The sequence below is a fragment of the Ranitomeya variabilis genome, chromosome 3 (assembly GCF_051348905.1).
Source record: "Ranitomeya variabilis isolate aRanVar5 chromosome 3, aRanVar5.hap1, whole genome shotgun sequence".
Taxonomy (NCBI): Eukaryota; Metazoa; Chordata; class Amphibia; order Anura; family Dendrobatidae; genus Ranitomeya; species Ranitomeya variabilis.
In genome coordinates, this window is record NC_135234.1 from 415565560 (window position 1) to 415583103 (window position 17544).

The 17544-nt window shown below is 40.2% G+C and overlaps 1 protein-coding gene across 1 annotated transcript in view; it reads right to left on the reverse strand.

Annotated features, from left to right (window-relative positions):
- Positions 1-17544, reverse strand: part of LOC143816208 (uroplakin-3b-like) — a 64235-nt gene that overhangs the window by 42361 nt on the left and 4330 nt on the right. Inside the window, exons 2-3 of the mRNA XM_077296314.1 lie at positions 11787-11927; positions 3436-3661 (exon numbers count right to left, since the gene is read on the reverse strand). Of these exons, the coding sequence (XP_077152429.1) occupies positions 3436-3661; positions 11787-11927 (367 nt within the window). The remainder of the gene's footprint in view (positions 1-3435; positions 3662-11786; positions 11928-17544) is intronic.

A 17544-nucleotide genomic window follows, 5' to 3' on the forward strand; every position in this document is an offset into this window, starting at 1 on the left:
TGGCCGCCCTGACCAATCACAAGCCGGGACTTCACGTAACCAAGTAAAAGCGCGAAATTTAAACAAACAACGCTGCCGGTTCCCTCGCTGAGGTCCCGGCTGCGTCGGACAGGTGAGTATAGCGATATTTTTTATTTTAATTCTCTTTTTTACACATTATTACATTAATGTTGTTGCGATACCCGATACCCGATACCACAAAAGTATCGGATCTCGGTATCGGAAATTCCGATACAGCAAGTATCGGCCGATACCCGATACTTGCAGTATCGGAATGCTCAACACTACTCTTAACCATTCTTGGGTGTTTTTAGCTGTGTGTTTTGGGTCATTATCCTGTTGCAAGACCCATGACCTGCGACTGAGACCAAACTTTCTGACACTGGGCAGCACATTTCCATCAAGAAACCCTTGATAGTCTTGAGATTTCATTGTACCCTGCACAGATTCTAGACACCCTGTGCCATATGCTGCAACGCAGCCCCAGAACATAACAGAGCTTCCTCCATGGTTCACAGTAGGGACAGTGTTCTTTTCTTGATATGCTTCATTTTTCCATCTGTGAACATAGAGCTGATGTACCTTGCCAAAAAAGTTCAATTTTTGTCTCATCTGTCCATAGGACATTCTCCCAGAAGCTTTGTGGCTTGTCAACATATAGTTTGGAAAATTCCAGTCTGGCTTTTTTATGATTTTTTTCAAGAATGGTGTCCTCCTTGGTCGTCTCCTATGAAGTCCACTTTGGCTCAATCAACGACTTATGGTGCAATCTGACACTAATGTTCCTTGAGCTTGAAGTTCACATTTAATCAGTTTAGTAGTTTTTCTGGGCTCTTTTGTTACCATTCGTATTAATCGTCTGATTTGTCATCAATTTTCCTCCTGCGGCCACGTCTTGGAGGTTGGCTACAGTCCCATGGATCTTAAATTTCTGAATAATATGTGCAATTGTAGTCACAGGAACATCAAGCTGCTTGGAGATGGTCTTATAACTTTTACCTTTAACATGTTTGTCTATAATTTTCCTTCTAATTGCCTGAGACAACTCCTTCCTTCGCTTCCTCTGGTCAATGTTGAGTGTGATACACACCATGTCACCAAACAGCACAGTATCTGTAGCCCTATATACCGGCCCACTCACTGATTCCAAGATTGTAGACACCTGTGATGCTAGTTAGTGGACACACCTTGATTTAACATGTCCCTTTTGTCGCATTATTTTCAGGGGTACCATCTGTCCAGGCCTATTTCATGAGTTTTATTTATTTTTAAATTCGGTGGAAGCATGGTTGAAAAGCAATGACTTTCATTTGTTCTTTTTCATAGATCTTTTATTTATTATTACTTTTGTCAGATTCAAGTTTTCTGTGACCATTGTGGGTTTTTCTGTCATTAATCAAGGGGTACCAACAATTTTGACCACGTGTGTATACAGTTAGGTCCATATATATTTGGACAGAGACAACATTTTTCTTATTTTGGTTATAGACATTACCACAATGAATTTTAAACAAAACAATTCAGATGCAGTTGAAGTTCAGACTTTCAGCTTTCATTTGAGGGTATCCACATTAAAATTGGATGAAGGGTTTAGGAGTTTCAGCTCCTTAACATGTGCCACCCTGTTTTTAAAGGGACCAAAAGTAATTGGACAATTGACTCCAAGGCTATTTCATGGACAGGTGTGGGTAATCCCTTCGTTATGTCATTCTCAATTAAGCAGATAAAAGGTCTGGAGTTGATTTGAAGTGTGGTGCTTGCATTTGGAAGGTTTTGCTGTGAAGTAAACATGCGGTCAAAGGAGCTCTCCATGCAGGTGAAACAAGCCATCCTTAAGCTGCAAAAACAGAAAAAACCCATCCGAGAAATTGCTACAATATTAGGAGTGGCAAAATATACAGTTTGGTACATCCTGAGAAAGAAAGAAAGCACTGGTGAACTCATCAATGCAAAAAGACCTGGGCGTCCACGGAAGACAACAGTGGTGGATGATCGCAGAATAATCTCCATGGTGAAGAGAAACCCCTTCACAACAGCCAACCAAGTGACCAACACTCTCCAGGAGGTAGGCGTATCAATATCCAAATCTACCATAAAGAGAAGACTGCATGAAAGTAAATACAGAGGGTTCACTGCACGGTGCAAGCCACTCATAAGCATCAAGAAGAAAAAGGCTAGACTGGAATTTGCTAAAAAACATCTAAAAAAGCCAGCACAGTTCTGGAAGAACATTTTTTGGACAGATGAAACCAAGATCAACCTCTACCAGAATGATGGAAAGAGAAAAGTATGGCGAAGGCGTGGTACAGCTCATGATCCAAAGCATACCACATCATCTGTAAAACACGGCGGAGGCAGTGTGATGGCTTGGGCATGCATGGCTGCCAGTGGCACTGGGTCACTAGTGTTTATTGATGATGTGACACAGGACAGAAGCAGCCGAATGAATTCTGAGGTATTCAGAGACATACTGTGTGCTCAGATCCAGCCAAATGCAGCCAAACTGATTGGTCGTCGTTTCATACTACAGATGGACAATGAGTATGACCCAAAACATAAAGCCAAAGAAACCCAGGAGTTTATTAAAGCAAAGAAGTGGAATATTCCTGAATGGCCAAGTCAGTCACCTGATCTCAACCCAATTGAGCATGCATTTCACTTGTAAAAGACTAAACTTCAGAGAGAAAGGCCCACAAACAAACAGCAACTGAAAACCACCGCAGTGAAGGCCTGGCAGAGCATCAAAAAGGAGGAAACACAGAGTCTGGTGATGTCCATGAGTTCAAGACTTCAGGCAGTCATTGCCAACAAAGGGTTTTCAACCAAGCACTAAAAATAAACATTTTATTTAAAATTATTGAATCTGTACAATTACTTTTGGTCCCTTTAAAAACAGGGTGGCAAATGTTAAGAAGCTGAAACTTCTAAACCCTTCATACAATTTTAATGTGGATACCCTCAAATGAAAGCTGAAAGTCTGAACTTCAACTGCATCTGAATTGTTTTGTTTAAAATTCATTGTGGTAATGTCTATAACCAAAATAAGAAAAATGTTGTCTCTGTCCAAATATATATGGACCTAACTGTATATATACACACACACACACATCGGTATGAGGCCAGGATGAGGAGCATAGGGGCCTATCAAATTTTAGTTAACCCACTGCAGGGAAGGACTACAGAAAGAGCAACCATGTGCCTGTGGGCGTGAAATGGACTGGCTAGGCTGCTTAGCAATAAGTGAACACCTTATCAACTAGGTCTAATTAGAATATGTGGCACCGCTGATTTTAGAAATATGCTAGCACCTTTTCCCAAACATTCAGGTTTCTACAAAAATGCAGTAAATGCTGCTGTCAGGTTCCCTTTAAGAGAGTCTTGCATCCTACTGAAGGGTTGAAAATAAGAAAATGAATAGAGTAGCAATGTTCCTACCTGTAGGTTTGAGTATTATTTAATTCTCCATTGCAGAACTGACTTTCTGTGCATGATGATGGTGACGTAGAACCAATCTTTATCAATTTAATCACTTTATCATTGTTTGAACAAGGATATGTTCCAGCAGAGACAAGAAGAGTATGGTAATACGTATAACTGCCATTTATGTATGCAGAATATGGAACTGGCGTACCAAAATCTGAATCATTTAGGACAGAAAATGCTGTAAAAGAAATACATTTCTAGAATAAGAAAACAGTTAGATTTTTAATCACTATATTCTTACACAAGGTTTTTTGGATTTTAAAATACTAAAAACGACACAATTAGGGGAGCACGAAGAATAAAATAAGAGCAAAAGATAACAACTTTTGACCAAGCGACATATCCTCTTTAATTTGAGTTATTGCATTTTATACAGTGGGGCAAAAAAGTATTTAGTCAGTCAGCAATAGTGCAAGTTCCACCTCTTAAAAAGATGAGAGGCGTCTGTAATTTACATCATAGGTAGACCTCAACTATGGGAGACAAACTGAGAAAAAAAAATACAGAAAATCACATTGTCTGTTTTTTTATCATTTTATTTGCATATTCTGGTGGAAAATAAGTATTTGGTCAGAAACAAACAATCAAGATTTCTGGCTCTCACAGACCTGTAACTTCTTCTTTAAGAGCCTCCTCTTTCCTCCACTCATTACCTGTAGTAATGGCACCTGTTTAAACTTGTTATCAGTATAAAAAGACACCTGTGCACACCCTCAAACAGTCTGACTCCAAACTCCACTATGGTGAAGACCAAAGAGCTGTCAAAGGACACCAGAAACAAAATTGTAGCCCTGCACCAGGCTGGGAAGACTGAATCTGCAATAGCCAACCAGCTTGGAGTGAAGAAATCAACAGTGGGAGCAATAATTAGAAAATGGAAGACATTCAAGACCACTGATAATCTCCCTCGATCTGGGGCTCCACGCAAAATCCCACCCCGTGGGGTCAGAATGATCACAAGAACGGTGAGCAAAAATCCCAGAACCACGCGGGGGGACCTAGTGAATGAACTGCAGAGAGCTGGGACCAATGTAACAAGGCCTACCATAAGTAACACACTACGCCACCATGGACTCAGATCCTGCAGTGCCAGACGTGTCCCACTGCTTAAGCCAGTACATGTCCGGGCCCATCTGAAGTTTGCTAGAGAGCATTTGGATGATCCAGAGGAGTTTTGGGAGAATGTCCTATGGTCTGATGAAACCAAACTGTAACTGTTTGGTAGAAACACAACTTGTCGTGTTTGGAGGAAAAAGAATACTGAGTTGCATCCATCAAACACCATACCTACTGTAAAGCATGGTGGTGGAAACATCATGCTTTGGGGCTGTTTCTCTGCAAAGGGGCCAGGACGACTGATCCGGGTACATGAAAGAATGAATGGGGCCATGTATCGTGAGATTTTGAGTGCAAACCTCCTTCCATCAGCAAGGGCATTGAAGATGAAACGTGGCTGGGTCTTTCAACATGACAATGATCCAAAGCACACCGCCAGGGCAATGAAGGAGTGGCTTCGTAAGAAGCATTTCAAGGTCCTGGAGTGGCCTAGCCAGTCTCCAGATCTCAACCCTATAGAAAACCTTTGGAGGGAGTTGAAAGTCCGTGTTGCCAAGCGAAAAGCCAAAAACATCACTGCTCTAGAGGAGATCTGCATGGAGGAATGGGCCAACATACCAACAACAGTGTGTGGCAACCTTGTGAAGACTTACAGAAAAGGTTTGACCTCTGTCATTGCCAACAAAGGATGTATTACAAAGTATTGAGATGAAATTTTGATTCTAACCAAATACTTATTTTCCACCAGAATATGCAAATAAAATGATAAAAAAACAGACAATGTGATTTTCTGTATTTTTTTTTCTCAGTTTGTCTCCCATAGTTGAGGTCTACCTATGATGTAAATTACAGACGCCTCTCATCTTTTTAAGTGGTGGAACTTGCACTATTGCTGATGGACTAAATACTTTTTTGCCCCACTGTATGTATTTTTGTAAATTTATTGGCACATTTTTTATATCCTGATCTTCATTAAAAAGCAAAATTATTATTCTTGTAATTTTCACACTGGCCACTCAGTGCTTCCTATGCTTTCAGGAAGAGTTTTCAGGAGGCTCCATATCATCAGAGGCAGAATTACAATGACAGATTACATCTCTATGCACAACTGATAACACAGGATTCACCAAACATTATAGATGTTGTCACAGCTGACCATTCTTTAACCCCTTCACAAGACAGCCAATTTCCGTTTTTCCGTTTTTGTTTTTCCTCCCCTTCTTCCCAGAGCCATAACATTTTTATTTTTCTGTCCACACAGGCATATGAGGGAAGGTTTGTTTTTGTAGGATGAGTGGCACTTTTGAAAGACTTCATTCATTTTACCACATAGTGTATTAGAAAATGGGAAAAAAATCCAAGTTTGGAAAAATTGTGAAAAAAACCCACAACTCTAATATTGTATTTTAGGAATTATTTTTAAGATATACAGTACAGACCAAAAGTTTGGACACACCTTCTCATTTAAAGATTTTTCTGTATTTTCATGACTATGAAAATTGTACATTCACACTATGAATTAACACATGTGGAATTATATACTTAACAAAAAAGTGTGAAACAACTGAAATTATGTCTTATATTCTAGGTTCTTCAAAGTAACCACCTTTTGCATTGATGACTGCTTTGCACACTCTTGGCATTTTCTTGATGAGCTTCAAGAGGTAGTCCCAGTTGTAACCCAGCATATCCGAGACCGCATTTCTCAACACAAATCCACTATAAGATGTGGCAAGACACTTCTTCCCATTCCAGCTCATTTTGTGCAGAGCAATCACAACGTGGCACAATTAAAGTATCAGGTGATAGATCATGTCCCCATTATTAGAAGGGGTGGAGATAGGATAAAGAAACTTAAGGAACGTGAATCCTTTTGGATCCACATGTTGCAAACCCTCTCTCCATTGGGTCTTAATAGAGAAGACGAGGTCACTTATTGAGTAGATTTAATTCTTAAGTTATATCTGAGGTATATACTATGTACTACATCAAATTGTGAGTTAAGAATAAGGTCAAGCAGATTCTTATTATGTCCGAATATGCAGAACTATACCCTAGACTGTTTACTTCTCTGTGCATACTCTAACCTTATTTGGTCAGCCTATAGACTTACTAGTGAGATCCTCTTATGCTTCTAACTTGTTACCATATATACCTGTTATCATATATCTCTCTCTTATCTTAATATATTTAAATATGGAACACAAATTGATTACAGCACTATCCCTTTAATCATTTTTTTCTTTTTTCTCTGAACAGCACACCAGCAGGAACTAGAGTCCGAGCACCGATTTCACTGCGCATGCGCACAATTTCGGCCCTTTTCGGCTTTTTCCGTCTCTTCCTGGACTATACGAGCGCTCACATCACATGTTTGTTTCTTCAACTTTCACCCGGAAGTATTAGCACAGGTACGAGCACCCGTAGGGAGTTAAAAGCCGACACCACGCTGTTTCTCACACATGCTTCATTGACAGCGGACATACATCTCCCGGACCTCAACACTGGGCACGGCATATACCGGTGACTTTCATTTAAGGTATTCTATATGCGTCTTTCACTAGACATAAAAAAGTGCTTTAACATACGTATCACTTTAGATTTAACAATGTACAAATAATCTGTATTTACTCCCGCAGTGGGTTCTTCCTCATCTTCTGCGCATCTTATTTGCAAGTATAGCGTTTTTTCATTAATCACATATGGGGGTTTGCTATAGGATTGGTTACAACCAACATAGGTTACTATTAGGATGAACATTTTCCTACATATAATATAACCATAAGATAAGAGATATATATGGACAGTATGTCTTTTGGACGTTTTGTCCTTCTAATTATTTTTATGGGTGGTATAAATATAAATATTATCTTATATGAGCAATATAATGGCTAATTACATATAGTGATGAGGTGCGTCTCCAGATTGTCGCTAGCCAATATTTAGGCCTTTCAATTATTTTTGCTTTGTGATGCTTCTCTGTTTCATGCCACATGAGAACTATTATGGTATCACTGGGTGAGATATACTATACATGGAGAAATATTCTCTATATATAATATTTCTTTCAATTCGTGATATATATTTTTTCTGTTATATCTTTGTTCCTTTTCTCATTTAAAGGGAACCTGTCACCCCGTTTTTTCCATATGAGATAAAAATACCGTTAAATAGGGCCTGAACTGTGCATTACAATAGTGTAGTTTGTGGACCCCGATTCCCCACCTATGCTGCCGAAATACGTTACCAAAGTCGCCGTTTTCGCCTGTCAATCAGGCTGGTCTGGTCAAATGGGTGTGGTGACATCGCTGTTCCTTCCCCCAGATCTTGCTTATTTTTCAGTTGGTGGCGTAGTGGTTTGCGCATGCCCAAGGCCCGAATCCACTTCATAGGTGTGGAAAAAGAGCGCGATCTGCGCTATTCCCCTGGTGATTGGTGGGGGCGGCCATCTTCCTGTGGCCGCGCGTGCGCAGATGGAGTGCTCTGCTGCCCGCTGCTTCAGGAAAATGGCCGCGGGATGCCGCGCCTATGAAGTGGATTCGGGCCTTGGGCATGCGCAAACCACTACGCCACCAACGGAAAAATAAGCAAGATCTGGGGGAAGACACCACGCCCATCTGACCAGACCAGCCTGATTGACAGGCGAAAACGGCGACTTTGGTAATGTATTTCGGCAGCATAGGTGGGGAATCAGGGTCCACAAAATACACTATTGTAATGCACAGTTCAGGCCCTATTTAACGGTATTTGTATCTCATACGGAAAAAGCGGGGTGACAGGTTCCCTTTAAGTTGTGTTCATTTATGTATATTACAGAAAGACAGAAATCTCTTGAAAAAGGCTGATATGCCGAAACGTTGAGAAAATGTGATACATGTCTGTTATATAAAGTCTGCAGAATTTTTTCTTATACGGAATCCCACCGTCTAAGGAATTTTTTGAATTAAAGAGAATAATAAATAAAAAAAGAGTTTGACTATTTAAGAGTGTGCCGGAGTTTCTTTATATTATATTGAACTTTTTCTCCAGAGCACCTCCTTTAAACTAGTGAGCACCATCTTTATCGTATAATTTTGGGATAGATATGACGTTTTGATTGCTTGTTAGAGTATTTTTTTGTGATTTTATAGCAACCAAAGAACCCTAATGTTGGTGTTCTTGAATTTTTTTACGTTTACGGTGTTTGCCGATCGGGTAACTTATTTTTATATTTTGATAGATCAGTCTTTTCTGAATGTGGCGATACCACATGTGTATTTTTTGTTATCTTTATTTTTAATAGGGGAAAGGGGGCATGATTTGAACTTTTCTGTTTGTTTTTTTCATATTTTTTTTCATATTTATTTTATTTTTCACTGTACTTGTTAGTCCCCTTAGGAGACTTGAACATGCAATTGTCTGATCGCTTGTGCTGTATACAGGAATACCATAGTATTGCTGCATATAATAAAAATTATGGTATCCTTTGAAGCCCTGCCATGGGCAGGATATAAAGGAAGCCTCTATAGTGACAAGCACAGAGGTCTTTAACAGACCCCTGGCTGTGATGCCAACCCATTGGCGACCCGAGATATCACTTGTGCGCCAAATGGTTCATAGAATGATGCACCTCCGTTCCAGGGCATTGTTAATGGCGCTGTCAGAGTTTGACAGCAACATTTAACAGGTTAACAACCACGTGCAGCAGTTTTCACCACCTGCATTTGTTAGAGGCACGTCTTGGCTGTAAAACATAGCCATTACCTGCCGAGTATGGGGCGAGCTCGCTCCATGAGCCTGCTCCATACACCTGCTTGCCGACTTGCGCTGTACATGTAGCATGTAGTGAAGAGGTTAATTAAAAAGTCTTTGCTATTCCCTAACTTCTCTAATTTCTTTCTTTAGTTATTTTTCACTACTTCCTCTTTGATGATGCTTTATTTGAGAATCCCAGTGCAGGCTGAGGAAGTCAAACGAGTCGTTATCATTGGGCAGAGGCTGCTGTCATTGAGTTGTCAATTCCGACGTTTGCTCAGTAGATATGCACAGTGACAGTGCGCTCGCTCACCAACTCTGATGTGAAGTGACTAGCTGGCAAGAGAGTGGACTGTCAGTGCACATTGTAAGAAAATTACCCGTCATGCAGGTAAAGCATGCTGTTTGTTCTTACAAAGCTCTCCAGATGGTTCATTACTTCTGATCAGGGTAAGCGAGAGAGCGTACTGTCCATATTGTACAGCGACAATAATCTGCTGTGCATACGTCGGAATTGACAACCGATGCATGCTTAGTAGGGAATGGGACTAGCCTAGCCTAGACTCTGAAACAGACTTCACTGATGCTACAGGGAGGGGGGCAGAGACTGCGGCAGTGACCCCAGCCGCTGCTCCTGATGACAACTCACTTGATATCCCAACATGCACTGGGATTCTCAAAAACTAAGCATTATCAAAGAGCATTTAGAGTAGTGAGGGAATGGTAGGGACTTTTTAATTAAGGTATATTTAAAAAAAAAAGAGATTAGATTATGACATTACACAGATAGGCATTTGGGAATAAAGTAAATTTTAGTTCTAGACCATCCCTTTAACGCAAAGTGGAATGAAAAAGTGAATAATTACATTTTTTCAACTAAAATGCTAATTTTGCTTCACATTTTTACATTTTCATAAACTGAAATGAGAGAAAATACACAAAAATATTTGTTAAGCAATTCCTACTGAAAATATGTGGCACCTGTTATGTGATCGGAATCTACTTTTTACTTTTGGATCATTTTGGCTGTGGACGCCATGTTGCATTTGCAAAGTCCCAAAAGTGCTAATACAGTAATAATTCTAGGCATGAAGTGATCTTTTTCAACCCAGATGCATCTAAAAATGGTACGAATGAAAACATCAATGAGAAAAGTCCTCAAATAGCATCAGAAAATTGACAACTCGTCAGTGTGACTGCTGCCTCTGCAAAGCGCAGCAGATGAGGTCAGTAGCTACTGCGCTCTGTACATTGAAGTTGAACGTGGAAGGCCCAGTAGCTAGTGACAAAGTCATCTCATCTGCTGCACTTTGCCGAAGCATTCAAACATTTGTGATGCATGGACTGACCCATGGATTTCCTAACCCAAGCTTTCCAGGTTCATACACATATGTGAAGTTCCCAAGTTCAGGTCAGGAGAACGAAGGCCAGTCTGTATATTATGGTCTGTACACAGACTGTGATACACGGACATCTGAATGAGACTTTACAATGACAAAGCAGAGCTCAGTGTTGAGAGCACAGCAGCCTTGATGATTTGACTGCTGAGCTCTGAATGCTGTAGCAGTAACAGCAGGTTAGGCACCAGGGCAGTGGTTTTCACAGCTGTGAACTTGGCATGACAGGGGGTATGCACACTTCCCAGCTGATGCTGCCACAACATAGAAGATACAGTCAAAGAGGACCCTTATGAAAAAGCAAAATTTGGAGCTAAAAAAGATTTATCTGGAAAAAATGTGATTTTTTTTTATTTTCACAGTTCTACGTTATAAACTTTTGTGAAGCACCTGTGGGTTCAAGGTGCTCAATACCCATCTAGATAAGTTCCCTAAGGGGTCTAGTTTCCAAAATGGTGTCAGTTGTTTTGGGTTTCCACTGTTTAGGCACATCAGGAGCTCTCCAAACACGACATGGCATCTGCTAATGGTTTTGAGTATCTTGAGGGGTGCAACTTTTGAAATGGGTATTTTCTGTCAGATAATCCCCTCAAAGTCACTTCAAATGTGAGGTGGTCCCTAAAAACTAGTTTTGCAAATCTTGTTGTAAAAATGAGAACTCGCTGGTCAACATTTAACCCTCATAACTTCCTAACAAAAAAGATTTATGTTTAAAAAATTGTGCTGATATAAAGTAGACATGTGGGAAATGTTATTTATTAACTACTTTGTGTGATATGACTCTCTGATTTAAGGGCATAAAAGTTAAAAGTTTGAAAACTGCAAAATTTTCAAAATATTTGCAAAATTTCCATTTTTTTCACGAATAAACGCAAGTCATATCAAATAAATTTTACCACTATTATGAAGTACAATATATCACGGGAAAACAGTCTCAGAATCAGTAGAATCCATTGAATCGTTTCAGAGTTATGACCTCATGAAGGGACAGTAGTCAGAATTGTACAAATTGGCTTGGTCAGGAAGGTGAAAACAGACTTCGGGCGAAGGGGTTAAAATAATGTACCGTATGTTGGTTTATTAAATATATATATAGAAACAAAATACTGTACTTACATTGATTCAGTGCAATTACCACCCACACATTAGTATTGGGGAAATCATTAAAAATGCAATTTGGTAGATCCAGAACAAAGCTTTTATCCGTTACGTTGCCAGTTATGTTTTGTGGAATCTTTGGAATATAGTCTGATACACCTGCAAAATAAAAATGTGCTCAATAATTTTGCTCCTCATGACTTTGCAATTTAATGATACGGTAAATGGAATTTAGAAATTATGATCTATACAAATCTGGTGTGTTTTAAAGGCTATGCACACCTTAGCACGGATTCATTTTACTGTTTCTAAATTTTTACAACTTTCTAAATCTTCTTCATAATTTTTTTTTCTACCATTTTACTGCTGCATAGTGTCTGTAAGTCCTTTACTTAGCTGCCTGCATTAACAAAAATGTTACAAGTCCACTAGAGTGCCTGATCCTTGTTCTGATGGCTCTCTCTGCTCCTCTCTCCTTTCTCTCAGTGTTAGAGACTGCAGCATGAAATGGGATGGGATTGTATACAAATTTACACAGTATCATATATCATGCTTCTTTTTAACCCCTTAACAAATGCCAATACGCCTTTTAACAGCGCTAAGAAATAAGTGTATAGCGCCCCCCAGCGTCAGATAATCTCCGGGGGAACAGCTACCGAGGGGTAGCAGAGACCCCAGAGAACATGATTCGGGTCAGTTTTTACCATCCCCAGTCTTGTGTTCACCGTTATTCACTGAAACACACAAGAAATTTTACTGCTAACATGAACTACAATATGTCACAGAAAAACAGCCTCAGAAACAGTGGGATATGTTTTAAGCGTTCCAGAGCTATAACTTCATAAAGTGACAGTGGTTAGAATTGTAAAAATTGGCTAAGGGGTTAAAGCTGCGTATACTCACCTGCAATGCGTGTTTGAAATCCACAATGTATCAATTTCTCTTGTGGATACGTTATTATTATTATTTATTATTATAGCGCCATTTATTTCATGGCGCTTTACATGTGAGTGGGGTATACATAATAAAAAACAAATACAAAAATCTTATGCAATACAAGTCCCAACTGGTACAGGAGGAGAGAGGACCCTGCCCGCGAGGGCTCACAATCTACAAGGGATGGGTGAGGATACAGTAGGCGAGGGTAGAGTTGGCTGTGCAGCGGTTTGGTTGACAGGTGGTTACTGTAGGGTGTAGGCTTGTTGGAAGAGGTAGGTCTTCAGGTTCCTTTTGAAGATTTCGATGGTAGGCCAGGTCTGATATGTTGAGGTAGAGAGTTCCAGAGTATGGGGGATGCACGAGAGAAATCTTGTATTCGATTGTAGGAAGAGGAGATAAGAGGGGAGTAGAGAAGGATATCTTGTGAGGATTGGAGGAGTTGAGTTGAGAATTATGTGCCAATTTTCCCATATAATTGCATTAGATGCAGAAAATTACAGGTAGCAAATGCATGTAATCCACACATGAGTGTGTAAGGGGCAGAGCCAGGGCCGTAGTCATGGCTAAGCTTATCAGCGCTGGCATGCCCTGGCCTTCCATCACATGAAAATAACGTCCCACTGTCAGCTTACTTGTCTCTTTGTCCTCTGCACTGTCAGATTCCACATTGCACTTGGCTTTATATTTCCCTGCACTCCTCTCCTTGTCGCACGGCACATGCCCAGGTTGGACTGTATCATACAGTTCCTCAGCGTCCTCCCTGTCCCGACTCACTGCGCTAGGGGATTCCCTGAGCCGTTTCACCCTGGATTTGAGGGCATCAACCCATGCAATGAACTGCCACATGGTGTGCGACCTGCCTGTCTGTACTGCTGTGACTTCTTCTGCTGCTAACACTTCTGTCACTGTGGCCACTGCTGTCTTTCCTGCAGCACAGACCTAAGGCCCCTGGATGGCTGAGCTTCTCCCTTAGAAAAAACGTTGCGGGGTGCTGAGTAGCTCAGGCGTTAAGCCCAACAGCGCACTTCAGGCTCCCTAGCCTCTTCTGCCTCTTCCCAGGAAATGTTCCTCACTTACTATCCAGCTGACCCCTCCTAAAGTTAGCTGTGTAATAGATTGTGTTCTATCCTATCTACGTATACTAAAATGCCCCATCTAGTGGCTGAACTTAGCACTGTGCTTTCCCTACAAATTAACCAAAAACACAGTGCAGATAAAACATACAAGCCTACAGTTACACCATATACATACAATAAAACATAATGGGACGAGTGTGAGGGGGGGGAAAATACAAGTGTATCAATGAGGGTATGTTCTCACGGTCAGGAACTGGCGGTGATTCCGCATGTGTTCATTGAACCGTGTGGAATTACTGCACCCAATACATTGGATGGGAAATTTATCTTGCGGAGATGGAGTGCCTCCACAGGATAAATTGACATGCTGCGGTCTCGAAAGATGCGCCACATGTCCGTCTCCGCAGGGAAGCCGGAGGCGTCCATGCACGCATAGTGGAAATGGGATTTCTTCAAATCCCATCCACTATGCTGTAACATCTGGCCGCTGCGGGTTGGACTCTGCAGATGTACACAGCTTCAAACCCGCAGCATTTACTGACTGTGGAAACATACCCTAAAACTTTGTCAAAGCCAAATGCCAGTAAATATAAAAAAGCAGCTTAATTTAAAATATGTTAAACTAAAAAGGTACAAAAAGTACAGCGTCAAAAACGTGATAAAAATGCTTGCATAAAAATGCACTCACAAGCACAATTAAAAAAAACAAGTAATTCAGCTAGTAGGTGCAGAATTGTTGCAGAAAATTTACAATATCAAAAACTCACCAAATACTCATCGTGGGAATATTTCTTTAAGCAATCAGCGGTATGTGTATTTTTGGGAAACAAGAAGTCCCATCCATGTACATTATAATTGTCACAGTCAATACTGAAAAAACTACAACCTGTTGCCTGAATTTGGTTCAGGTTATAATGATACAAAAAGGGAGTGCCTGGTACCCTATCTTCTTTAATGGCCCATAGCTCAAGATCTAGTGAGGGGGATAGTGATGTTATAAAATACCTATTCGACCGCCAATCTTGGAAGTTGTTATCAACCACTGGGACTCCCATCGATCTAAAAAATGGAGATCTGCAGAGCCCTGTCGTAGTTGAGTATGTGTGTTAGAAATAATCTGAGCACTGTACTCATCTATACACAACAGTCCCACAGACAATAAACGAAGCAGTGCTGAAAATTTCAACCTCTGTTCATAAAGGTTGCTACAGAGTCCATTCTTAGAATCAATGGGAGCCCAAATAAACAGACCCTCAGAGATCAGTAAATCAACTATCCTATGGAAAGTGATAGGCTAAAAAATTGGGACATAGTGGATAGAGAATTGATAGCAACCAATGCCAGGCAGCTGCTGCCAAGGAATTTATAAAGAGGAATGTCACAAGGAGGACCTAAATGCACATCATTACTATTATTCATCTAGCATCAACTTCAATTATTGCGAATTTTCTGGTACCAGACATTTGTTACACCTCAACTAGGATGGATGATTTTCCTCTTATGATCACACAGGTTGCACAACCTCAAAACCACGTCTGCTTGTTACATACGCCCATTAAGGCCTACAAGACGTTTAATTTTGTATAGTTAGTTATTGATTTAATAAGCTGAAGTAAGAAACTTGCTTTCCATATTATGTTTTTCCATTAGACTGCAATCACACATGCAGTTTTTCATTAAACCAAACACATGAAATTAGATGTGGAGTTTGCATGGTTTGCAGCTCACAGACAGAATCAGAAAGAAAAAGTACCATGTAACAAAACAGCAAGACCATCATCACTGAACCATTCTTCAAGTCTGAGATAGTCCCAAGTGGATATAACGGAAATCTGGCAGCTATTCATCTTATCCGTAGTCATTGTGGTATATACCCCAGTTGAGTGGTGGGTCCTATCGGTTTTCTCTAATATACAGCCTATCTTATCCTCCCCCCTATCTATAGGGTATTGACATGCTATTGTATATGTAATCTTTAATATTTAATGTGTATGTTTTTGATATATGTGCTTAATAAATGTATACTTTTTTACATATTTGTACCTTCCTTGTTCTCTATTGGGTTCATTCTTCAAGTTGTCTTGTTTGTTGGTGTGTATTATAAACATCCAAAAACATGTGGCATTATTTCCAATGGCAGAGAATAGACAAATACATATCATGGCTGTACATCTAAGATGTAAAGTAATGCAAGTCTTTAGACAAAACTCAACAAACAATTTAAAGACACATAAAATGTGCATACTGGATCAAATCCCAGACTCCAATCCCAAGCTGATGCTCATGAGACATAACCCACATGAATGGGTTATTCGAGGGATACACATTAAGTCCACATACCCACATGAATGGGGAATGGGTTGTTGGTGGAGAGATACACATCAAATCGTCATGCCTGCATAAATGGGGAATGGGTTATTGGTGAAGATACATATCGGGTTCTCATACCCACATAAATGGGGAATTGGTTGTTGGTGGAGAGATACACATCGAATCGTAGTGCCTGCATAAATGAGGAATGGGTTATTTGTGAAGATACACATCGGGTCCTCATACCCACATGAATGGGGAATGGGTTGTTGGTGGAGAGATACACATAGGGTCCTCATACCCACATAAATGGAGATGGGTTATTGGTGGAGATACACATCAGGACCTCATACCCACATGATTGGAGAATGGGTTATTGGTGGAGATACAAATCGAATCCTCATACTTGCATAACTAGGGAATGGGTTATTGGTAGAGATACACATCGGGTCTTCACATCCACATATAGTGATCTTTATGAGCCATTTACCATTTTTTCTTGTATTGATTATTTCCTGTGGCACAATGATACTGGTCTTGCTGCCTGCATATAGCAATAAACAGATACATTCCAAACTACTTCGGCCTTCTGCATTGGACATCTTGCCCTAACAGCCAGATTTTGGTCCCATTTATGCACAGATGTTTGTGTAGTTTTTTATTGAGTTGGGTGATGTTTTTTTTGGCATGGGAACATAATTTGGGCTTATTTTGACTTCAGTGTTATTTTGTCTGTGTGCTTTCTGTGCATTCCGCAGACAACACATGGGCACATTATCTTCTATAAACCAGTGGAATAATCTGATCCCGTTTGCAAATCATGCTCTCCCATTCAAGTGAAGGGATTTGAGAAAAAAATGGCAGCACACATAGGACATCCTTGTCCTATCCTTTTTCATGGAACTGTTTCTAGGTGATGGTTGTGAAACCCCCCCCACTATGAGCATCCTTCCTTTCTTTTATTTTAGTGGACATGAACTATGAACAGCTTCCTACACTAATAATGTGAGTTGTTGTTTTTTTTATGTTTTTAAGAACGGCTACGTCTGCAAAGCTACTGTTGTCTTCTCTGTTGTGTATCGGGCATTTGACCTAAATTTGTACAGTTTACAATTGTGAAGGCAGTGTGGGACTGGTGTGCCAAGGGCCCACCAGTAACCTTAACTCCAGGGCCCTACGTTTAAGCTATATTCAAATATGACATTATCCTCATTCACAAATTTCTATAGCAATAAAATGGGTTGATTGTTAAATTAAAAAAAAATAAATGCTGACTCTGTATGTACATAGGGAACCAAGTGTATTGTGCTATATAAGAGGGTGGTGGCCCACTCGGAACAAAATATGGCACCTAACAGACTGACAAAGTCACTGGATGGTCATAAGGATGTAAGTTATTTAACTTCTTCCCAACATTGGATGTCCCAAGACCTCATGTATCATGCTGGCTC